The sequence below is a fragment of the Lipotes vexillifer genome, unplaced genomic scaffold, assembly GCF_000442215.2.
Source record: "Lipotes vexillifer unplaced genomic scaffold, Lipotes_vexillifer_v1.1 scaffold1143, whole genome shotgun sequence".
In the NCBI taxonomy this organism is placed as follows: domain Eukaryota; kingdom Metazoa; phylum Chordata; class Mammalia; order Artiodactyla; family Lipotidae; genus Lipotes; species Lipotes vexillifer.
In genome coordinates, this window is record NW_006770581.1 from 914765 (window position 1) to 925889 (window position 11125).

General features: G+C 53.2%; 1 protein-coding gene across 1 annotated transcript; it reads left to right on the forward strand.

The window, feature by feature from the left end:
- Nucleotides 1–5151: 5151 nt before the first annotated feature.
- CUNH10orf71 (chromosome unknown C10orf71 homolog) lies at nt 5152–9450 on the forward strand. The gene has a single exon (XM_007446236.1). It carries the CDS (start codon nt 5152–5154, stop codon nt 9448–9450), a length of 4299 nt encoding a protein of 1432 aa, XP_007446298.1.
- The last annotated feature ends 1675 nt before the right edge of the window (nt 9451–11125 follow it).

Consider the following 11125-nt stretch of genomic DNA (forward strand, 5'->3'; position numbering starts at 1 on the left):
AATAAACCACCATGGACTGGATTAATATCCAGGAGTTACAAGATGAGGACAGTCTTCTGGAAACCCCAATGGTCTGCATTCCTAATTTGCATAGTGGATTTATTTTAATTACTTCACACTTCATTCTGAGCACTCTTAAAATTCTCTTGGGCAGCTTTTTGGTTCTTTTAGCTGTCACAATAGATGCTCAAACCTCCTGCCAACAGTAAATTGAACAGTACTGCCTGCCGAGTGGATTCAAGTTCAGCCCACTCTAGTTCGCTTTGCTGCAAAACCTGCATTATTAATTCACATGGGAAGGGGGCCTTTGGTCCAATCTGAGTAGCAAAAAATGATTCACAGCTGGGCCATTCGTATTAGAAATCCCAAAGACTTAAGACAGGTTCCTAAGGATTTCTCGGACCAGAGACAAATTAATGAATATTGGAAGGGATATAAATCTATCTTGGTTTCCCCCAAAATGCCTGCGTTTGGAATTTTGTTGAATTCAAGTATGAGAGCCAAAAAAAAAGAAAATTTGAAAAAGCCAATTGTATTACTGACATTTAAAGATAGCTTTTGTACTGAGCTCGCGCTTGGCTTTTTGGTCCTTAGGGTTCTAATGAAATTAGTTTTCTTCTTCTTTCTAGATGGGCAGCAATGACAGCGAATGTAATCATGACAAGAAGTTTGAAAACTACAGATCCTAAATCCCAGGAAGGCAGGCACCCACTACCCCCACTCCTGTAACAGGTATGTATCAACTCAAGAGTCGGCCCCTGGAAAAACCTTCGGCTTGGGCTACCCTGCTGAAGCTTCCATTGGGTATCAGGAGACTAGGGGATGGGAGCGGGGGGATGAGGTCAACTTTATATCCTCCCATCTGAACCCAGGTAAATCAAGTCAGAATGGAAGAAATTATCTGAATGAAGTTAGAAAGAGGGAGGTCTCTCTTTTTCCTGAGGCAGAAGCAATGTGGCTATCTTCTGAATACTCCAAATATCAGTGACCATCTTTTGTTACTGTTTGGAAGTATGACAGGAACCCAAGATCAGGTTGGGTTTTTTGGTCACGCGCAACAGAAACAAAAACTGGACAAGTGAAGCAGAAAAGGATACGTATTACGGGGAAAGGGGAACCCTCGTGGACTCAAGGTGAAGGCTGAAGCTCCAGGCTGGGAAAGGACAAACAGGGTGCCTGCCGCTGCTGGAAAGCAGACTCCCTCCTTGCATCACTCCAGGAGAAACAGTCCAGTGGGCTGGCCTGGGTCTCACATCTGCACTTGGCCCTGAGAGGTCTCTGTAGGCTCCTTGACTTTCAGCCCCACCAAGACTGAACGCCAAGGGGAGAGGAAATTCCCCAAAAGGTACCAAGTGTTCTTACTTGAAGGAAGGGATGGAAGCGGAGTGTTTAAAAACTAACAAGTATCAGCTAATAGTAGGTTGTATTTAATTGACTGGGGGTGTTTACTTAACTCTAAGATTCTAATTGAGATCTCTAAGGACGCTATTTCCATCTGAATGTGGAAATAGAGAAACCCTGAAACTGAAACTGAGTTCAGTCATTGCCGAGGTCAAAACCCCAGCATTCGGGACACCGGGGAGTCAGAAGACTCCCTGACTGTATCACCCCAGCATTCGGGACACCGGGGAGTCAGAAGACTCCCTGACTGTATCGGTAAGACCTCAAGAACAGAAAACTTGACTTAAAATGTCCAGAGTCACGGAGGGCCCCCAATTCAGCCCAATAACACAGATTCCAGATGGAGGGTGATTCTGAGCCAGGCTCACAGCCCAGCGGGGCCACAAGGACTCAGGAATGTTCCCCTGTCCACCAGGCCGTCCTCAGCAAATTAGCCTTGAGTCATCATTGTTTGTCCCTCAGAGTTGCAAAGTGGATGCCTCAGTGTTATGAGTTGAATTGCATCCCCCCCCCCAAATTCATATGTTGAAGTCCTAACCCCTCGTGACCTCAGAATGTGATTTATTTGGAAACAGAGTCATTGCAGATGTAAGTAGTTAAGATAAAGTCATTAGAGTGAGTTCTAACCCAATAGGGCTGGTGTCCTGATACACAGAGGAAAGGTAGCATGAAGATACACGGGAAGAAGGCAGCCACCTGCAAGCCGAGGAGGGAGGCCTGGAATAGACCCGTCCTCACGGGTCTGCCTCTGTCCTCAGAAAGAACCAACCTGCCCACACCTTGATCTGGGACCCCCAGCCTCCAGAACTGTAAGATAATGAATTTCTGTAGTTTAAGCCATCAGTCTGTGGTACTTTGTTACAACAGCACTAGCAAACAAATACAGTTTCAGGCTCCACGGTCTGTACCAAAGTGAGGAAAAGGGCACCAAGAGAATGAAGACAATGGGGATCATTCCCTTGATCAGAAAGGCAAGAGTTTTCCCAGACGTCGGAATGCTTCCACCCCTGTGGCCAGAACTAGCTGTGTGGGAGTGAGACCGTGAGCATTTGGCTTCTGCAGTTTTTTGAGAGGAAGTAGGAGAGAAGGGGGTGGGGACAGGGGCGAGGCTGGCCAGGTGCAGGGGCAGGGCTGATGCTCTCCCCTTTCAGGTGCCTTCTAAAAGGCACCTACTGTGCTTTCTGGGGAGCAAGTGTCCGGATTTTCAAGGCAGAGCTGAGGAGTATGTAAATACAGGCTTTCCCAGGGCCGTCAGTGGTGCCTCATCAGCTCATCCAGTTTACTAGAACTTGAGGTCCTTTGCTTTCTCTGGCAGCCCCAGCTCAGCCCTTTCGTTCATAAAAATGAGTCCGCTTCCCAATGAATCAGCATCAGAAACCCACCGGAGTGCTGTGGTCAAGAGACAGGAAACAGAAAATCCCAAGGAAGGCTGGCCTCCAGGACCAAAACACAGCAGTGCTAGCACAGTGGCATCAGGCCCTGTGGGACACCTGGTGGGCGACCCTCTATGAGGAGCCAGGATAGAATCAGGACCACTGCCGTGCAGGCCCTACCACCCTGGTGGCACATCTTCATCTTTCATCCCTTACAGCCTTGTTCAGGCCCCTAAGCTTACTGCTCAGGCCAGCCAGGCAAGGAGGGGAGCGTGCGGGCTTGCCAGTTTCCTCTGCTGATGTGCCTGAATGGGGCCACTGTGTGACAGTGTTTCATCTGTCAGCTGCTAGAAAGTTCACTGTGCCAAATGCCCCCAACTTGAGCCCACCCTAGGGTCTACACTTGCTCTTTTATCTAACTTTTCATGTACTCATGTGTTCATCCCCTGCCCTGGCCAGGCCTGTTCTAGGCATTGGCGATGTGTACCCAGTGGTAATAATCAGGGTCCCAGCAGGAAGTAACACCCTTAGACGGAATCCAGAAGGGAATGCAATGAACCACCTCATACCTATTAGGATGGCTACTATCAAAAAAAAAAAAAGGCAGAAAGTGGAATTCTGTGCATGGTTGGCAGGTGTGTAAAATGGAACAGACAATGAGGAAAACACTGTGGCAACTCCTCAAAAAATTAAAAATAGAACTACCATATGATCCAGCAATTCCACCTCTGGGTATGTGCCCAAAAGAATTGAAAGCAGGATCTTGAACAGATATTTGGACACCCGTGTTCATAGCAGCATTATTCACAATAGCCAAAGGGTGGAAGCAGCCTAAGTGTCCACTGACAGATGAATGAATAAACAAAATATGGTGTGTACATACAATGCAATACTATTTAGCCTTAAAAAGGAGGGAAATTCTGACACATGTTGCAGCATGGATGATCCTTGAGGACATTATGCTAAGTGAATAAACCGGTCACAAAAAGACAAACACTGATTCCCCTCCTATGAGGTACCTAGAATAGTCAAATTCATAGAGGCAGAAAGTAGAATGGTGATTTCTAGGGGCTTGGGGAGGAGAGAATGGGGAGTTGTTGTTTAATGGATACAGAGTTCAGTTTTGCAAGATGAATGCACTTAATACTACTGAACTGTACACGTAAAATGGTTAAGATAGTAAATTTTATGTCATGTGTATTTCACCACAATTTAAAAAAAAAAAAGAAGAAAAGAATGCAATGAAGGGACTATCACAGAGGTGTAGGCAGAATTAGGGAGACCCCAGGATGTGGAGTCACTGAAGAAGTGACAGCCACTCTCCCGGCAGCCCCGGGGGGAAAAGGCAGCAGTGTTGCAGGGCCCAGTGAGAGTCAGAGCCCAGGGGAGGGGCTGTAGTTAGAGAGGACTGTAGTGTTGCCGGGACCCCACTCCACAGTCAGAAGCAGGAAGTGGAGGGACAGAAATGCCAGGAAGGCTGGCTCCCCCTTGATCCAAGCTCCCACCAGCACCTCCCACTGGCCACACCCAAGGGCAAGTCAGAGAGTGAAGGATCCCTGGTGAGGCAGGCTCTGGGGGACTGTGCCCTCTTGGGGTGGCTCTGGGACAAGGGCAGTCAGCAAGCAGACAGCCTAGGCTCCTGAGCTCTGGGTTCTTACAGCCTAAGGAGGGGATAAGCAACAAAGAAATACATTTAGTTTTAGATTGTGCTCAGTACCCCAAAGAAAATAAGCCAGGCCCTGTGAGAGAGAGTGAGGAGGGAACACCCTGTGGAATGCCAGGGAAGTTCACTCTGCAAAGATGACACGTCTGGACTTTAGGCACTGTATTAGTCAGGGGTCCAGAGGAGCAGAACCAATAGGATGTATGTATATACACACGGAGGAAGAAGGAGATTTATTGTAAGGAACTGGCTCATGTAACTGTGGGACTGGCAAGTCTAATATCTTCAGGGCAGGCCAGCAGGCTGGACACCCAAGGGGGAACTGAAGTTGCATCTCCAGTACAAAGACTGGAGGTAGAATTGCCTCGTGCTCGGGGGATCTCATCCACAGGATGAGGCCCACCCACGCTGTGGAGAGCAAACCGCTTTACTGGCATTTGACCAAAAACTGGGCACCATGGCCCAGCCAGGTTGACACGCAAAATCGACCATCCAGACCAGCGTGTCATCCTTACATGGAGCCGCTAAGTTGAATATCATATTCACACCCTGCACTTTTTCCTTTTGCAGAGAAGAAAAATTCCCACTTTGTAATTGCATCTGGTCATCGGGAAGCTCTAGTTCTGTGGGGAGAGGGCTGCATCCAACCCTTCCTAAATCATCACCCAGAGGCGCCCACTGACTGACAGGGACGGTCTTCCTGGCTGGCAGAGGATGCAGGGGAGTAAGAAGTGCACGGACGGCTTCAGCGACTCCTCGAGCATTGGCAGCGTGCTGGACGATGCAGACAGGGAGGTGAGCAGCCTCACGGACCGGGCGTTCCGGAGCCTGTGCATCTCAGAGGACGCATCTTTCCATGACTCCGACCTGGCCCTGTCCCCGGATATCACCCGCCAGGTGTTCGAGAATTTTCACCAGAGAACGGTGAGCCATACCCATAGGAAAAGCGGCATTTGGAGCCAGTTACCATCCCAAGGCACGGAGCATGCCGGCTGGGCGGCCACGTTCCAACAGCTGCCCAAGTACGTTCAAGGGGAGGAGAAATATCCCAAGGGCAGCCCCCCACTGACACCAGCCCAGAGGAGACTGGAAGTGCCAGTTTCCGGCCTGAGGAGCAGCAACAAGCCTGTTTCCAAAGTGTCGTCACTGATTAAATCTTTTGACAGGACTGAAAGCCCACGTTGTGACAGCAGGCCTCCTACCAGCAAGCCTCCAGCTCTCAAAAATCCCCCCAAATTTGCTCCTCTTCCAGAAAGCGGTGTCAACTTCTGCTTCGATTCTGCCTTTTTGACGGTCAGGAGGGTGCCTGCTGAAGTCTCCAGCACCCATAAGACTAGCCACCAGCCTGGCAGGAAGCACGGACAGCAGGAGTCCCCCAAGGATCCTGAAATGGCCTGTCATGGCCCCAACAGCTTCCTCCCAACGCCCGAAAACGCAGCCAACTCATTTGAGTCAAAGTTCCCCTCTCCGGCCCACAGGGCAGCCACCAGCGAGACTGGAAGGGGCCAGGAGTGGGCTCGCAAAGGGACCTTTCTTCATAGTGAAAACAGTGCTTTTGAGTCATGGAACGCCCACCAACCCAGGCTGCCCGAGAGGAAGGATGCTGCTGACACTGTCACAGAAAGCAAGGCTCCCAAGCATTACGAGGAGACGCCCTTGTTAAGAGAGCCCCCGGCCTCTGAGCACAAAGCCTCCCCCTGCCACATCCGGGCCGGCTGCAGTCAGGAAGAGAACAGGCTGGCCGCAGGGACTCTCTCCACATCTGGAACCTGGGGATCTAGGGATCTGGGAGCCCAGGTATTTGCTACGGAGGGAAAAGCTTCCAGCTCACAGCCTGATCCTCCATTGAAACCGACCCATGCCCCCTGGAGGAAACCAAAGTCTGGCAAGGGAGGTAAAGAAAGTCTACAAGATGCTTCAGAAGAGAAGAAGCAGAGCAACTGGAGAGGCCCAGCCTTGTATACAAAGCACAATCCCCAGGGGCAATTTCCAGAAAAGGATGCTCTTGACATGCCTGTGGACCCCCACGAGCATTACGATCCTCCTTTCAACATCAGTAAGCTTCTGACCCCTGTCATACCCAACAAGCACGTGCTGGAGTCCTCCAACAGCCAGACGGCAGAGGTAACCCCATCACCCACAGGACAGCTAAACGGATACCAAGAGAAGGAGCCCGGTGAATGTCAGTCCCGGGACAGTTACAAATCCAAAGCCCCCAGCCTGCTGTTCAACCTCAAAGATGTGCGGAAGTGTGTGAAGAACACGTACAGTCCCTCGCCTCTCTTGAAAGGCCCTGATGAGAAAACCAGAGGCAAGCAAGAATCCCTGAGCAACAGCGGCCTCCTTCCCAACGGGCTCGAGGAAGACCCTCCAGATGAGCTTTCTAAGGAGACACCAGCTGATGCCCCTTCTGTGTCACTCAGTACCCAGAAGGACCCCAAAGCTGACCCCGGTGCAGCCTCTGCAGACAACTATCTAACTCTCACCTCGCCATCACCTAACACCAAAGCCCCCTTCTGTGTCAACGACGAGGCCGCCGACAGGAACAGCTATGAGAAGGACGATGCCAATGGAGAATCGGAGATGGGTGGTGCCAGGCCCAGCTGGCGTCCAGACTCCAGGGAACACTGCCCCAGGAAACATCTGTCCCTGAAGCTTTGCAGTGGAGACCCTGAGGCAGGGAAGGCTGCGGAGACCCCAAAGACCTCCGGCCTAGAGAATGGATTCTTGAGATCCGTCTCTCAAGATACAGAACCCGAGAGAGAGGCAAGGCTTCAGAACCCAAACTTCAACCAGAAATTCTCCCCAGGTCCCCTTTCTCCCGAGGAGGAAGATGTGTTTTACAGTGACAGCCAGTCTGATTTTATGCCAGGCCTCAAAAGTAAGAGCAAATTCAGCACCAGCTCTTCAGATCAGTCCTTTGCCTCGTTCGAGGACCAGCAGAAGACGTGGTTCGCCGAGAGCCAGCAGGAAGACAGGAGGAATGACGTGAGCGTGGGTGTCAATCAGAAGGATGAGAAGGAGGAAGTGATGGAGGAAGATGAACTACAATACCGCACCTTGCGTAACGGGCACGCATGCGTGGAGGAGCACAGCAAGTGGGAATCCTTGCAAGGAGAGGAGGAACGTTTGCCAGAAGGTAGCCCCGGGAAGGCGTCGAGGGAGGAAGCTAATTTCAGAGGCACTGGCATTGGGGGAAGTAAGGATACAGCTCTTTCACATGCCAAAGGCCTAACCCCTTCACCATGTTCCACTTCAAACAAGCACATACTCTTTGCAATTAAAGACAACACCCTCAGGGCCACCCCCGTGATAAAACCCATCATGCTGCCCCTCCTGAGATCCATGTCCTCAGATTTCCTGCTGGGCACTGGCCACAAAGAGGAGGAACTGCCAAGGCCAGGCTGGGGCAGGGATGCTGGTCTTTGTGCCCCCGACAGCCGGGAAATGCCCAGCACTCTGGCACCCGCCAGCGTGCAAGGCACACACTTGAAGGGGGCGGCCTGTGAGGATATGGAGGACCGCGGGTGGGGTCCCAGCGCAGCCAGGTCAGAGACGTCCCAGGCAGCCCCAAAGGGGTATGTCCCATTTCCTCCACTCACAGGAGAGGGCCAAGGGTTGAAGCCACCCCGAGAGGCCATACATAAAGTCGTGGCGAGCGATGGCAAGGGCAGCTCCATAGACCAGGGGAAGCTGGATGCTCCAAGGTGCATCCCCACGATTGCTTTGCCAGAAGGCGACCTAGAAGACCAGCCACCCCTACAGAAGCTTGGAACCCGTTGGGAAGAGCAGGCGCAAGGCTTCCAAAGTCACTTTTTGTCTACACCCAGAGCACAGCCCCAGGGGAGAAGACTGGTCCCTGGTGAGCTAGCAGCTTCCCCCAGCGCCAGGTCCCTGGGAGAGAACAGTGCATGCTCCCCTGCCACCAGCAGCATTTGCGATGATGCTTACCAGGCCTCCAGTGAGCCCAGCCTGCTGCCAGGGGAGCCTCCCCGCAGCAGCCCCTGGGCCAGCCCCCGCCCTGGCAGGGTGGCGCAGAGGGAGGACCTGACACATGCCCTCACGTGGGAGCCCGGCTCCGACCCCCAACTGGAGCCATCAGCAGAAGACCTCAGGACACTTTCTCCAAGAGGCTCAATGTTGGACATGGCCACCAGCTCAGCTGGCCTCCTGGAGAAGCCAGAGCCTCCTTCTCAGCTGGAGAGGGCGGCTGGCAAGCCTCCAGCAGTCCCACCCAAAACAGAGAAGGCCCTGCGGCGGGCCAAGAAGCTGGCAAGCAAGAGGAGAAAGGCCGACCAGCCACAGGAAAAGCATGGCGAACGCCGGGAGGAAAAGCTGTACCTCGAGGACTCAGAGCGTAGGCCACCTTCCCCCGGAGAGAGGCCCCCAGCCAGGTTCCCCATGGTCCGTTCCCTGCCCCCTCCCGTGCGCCGCCACTCAGTGTCCGCCTTCTCAGAGCCGATCCAGAGGCGGCCTGGGGGCTCCCAGTCCCTTACACCCCTGTCCCCTTACCGGGCCACCCAGAAGGTCCTCCAAGACCCCCAATCTGGAGAGTACTATGTCTTCGATCTGCCGCTCCAGGTGAAAATCAAGACCTTCTATGACCCAGAGACAGGCAAATATGTCAAGGTCTCCATCCCATCCTCTGAGGGGCGTTCCCCTGAGCCAAGCCCACCGGATGCCCTTGCTGCTCCCTACGTGCTGTACCCGGGCTTCCGGCCCCTGCCCGTGACAGCCTTGATGCCCCTGCGCTGCTCCTCTCAGCTCTCTGCCCCCACCTTCCTAAGGCAGCGCCCTCACACCGCCGAGGCAGCTGGCCCCAGGCCCCAGAGCGCCCAAGATGCTGGCCTGCAGCTGGCCTCTGAGCCTCCCAGTGATGCCACCCAGCACTCTGCAGGCCAGTGCCCCGAGGGGCGCCCCCAGAGCCCAGGGGAGGAGGTGGGAGATGGTCCAAGACTGCATATCATCTCCACTAATGACCTAGAGGACTTTGCCATGGAAGGCATTTCTTGAGAATCACAGCAGACTAACCCACCCCCCGATAAACCCAGAAGAACTTACTTCTCCCTCCCCCAGAACCATCAAACACACACACACACACACACACACACACACACACACACACACACACATCAACTCATACTCAGCCATCTGAGATCCCTAAAGTTTCAAAGGAAGTGAGGATCCTCAGAAAACCTGACCTTCAGGGCTCCACAGGGCTCCCCTCCCTGGGAGGGCGCTGCTCTGCTCTCGTCACAAGTCCCTTCTGAGCCCCTTCCTGGATCCAGGATCTGCTCCACTTCTTTTCTCCTCTGCTCCCTGTTCTCCCCTGGCCCTGCCACCAGGGTGGGTCCAGCCTGATTCCCTAAAAAGCTGTTCCCGCCAGCATTCCACCCACTCCTCCTCAAGGGTCGGCTCGCACAGTGAGCAAACCCCAGGGCCCCCCAGAAGCACTGCGCTGCGCTGAGCCCTGCCCGGCCAGCAGACCTCCCAGTACACCCCCTCCTAGGTCAGGTGTGGCACTCGGTGGCCACCCCACCCTCGCTCAGACACAGCAGCCCTTTCCAGCTCACCTTAGCGGGTAAATGGCTGAGGGCTGAACCAAGGCAATCTTGCAGAAATGTTTATTTGAATAGAATGGGTTTTCTTTACTGAGGAAACTTTCCTCTGAAGGCTATTTTCTGATCACCTTGTAAAAAGTGAAACAAGTTTGCCGATGCGGTTCTGTCTGTGGACTCCTGTCTTTCTTCTGTGGGCAGTGGTGGGTCTGTGCTGGTGAGTAAAGTGTCGTGCCTTCCAGGCCTCCCATCACGACTTGGCAGCCACCCAGGGTCTCCACTCTGAACAGAGTGGCCTCGACACCCACCGCGGTCCCAGAGTCCCTGCTTGATCCTTTAACACCTGTCCGAGCCTTCTCGGGCCAGGCTCTCCACCAGTGCTGGGGCGGCAGAGATGAGCAGGACACACGTCCGCCATCGAGGATGACCTGGGACCTGAGTCAGGCCCTGACGGTCCCGATTTAATGACCAGTACTTGTGCCCTATGCTCAAAAGGAAATCGTGTTTCCCCCAAGTCCCTCTGGGAGTTGGAGGGAAGTATCTGAATCAACTGAGGGGAGCAGAGTGCAGTCACCACCTCTGCACCTCCGAGAGCAGTGAGGGTCTGTGAGCAATGCCCACTGTGGGCAATGTGCTGGGAAGGAAACGGACCGGCCTCGTGGGCCTCCACCCGGGGCTTCCGCTGAAGCCTCTTAATTCTTGTGCTGTGGGAAAGACTGGGGCTAGAGTGCTTTCAGCCTTGTTTAGAAGGGGCAGCTGTCAAGGCAGCTGTCAGGACTGCACTGCTCACGTCCCAGGAGACCACACAAAATGTATCACCCTGGTCCTTCTGGCCAGCATGCCATTTCCAGGCTGGGAAGGTGGGGAGGCACCCAGCTCACCACGTCCCAGACTCGTGCAAATACTGGGGTTTTGAAGATATTCTGGGTCGTAATTTGGATTCAGAATTTTACACCTGTTTGTTTTTCCCAAAAGTGCAGCCACACCTTAATTTCATTCTGAAAATGCTACACAAGTCCCCCAGCCTTGGCATAGCTTGTCTACACCTGGTGAGTCAGCTGGATAGTTAGCCAAGAATTCAGGTAGGCCATTGTCTGAGAAGTCTGGTTCGCACGAGTCACTCACTGGGA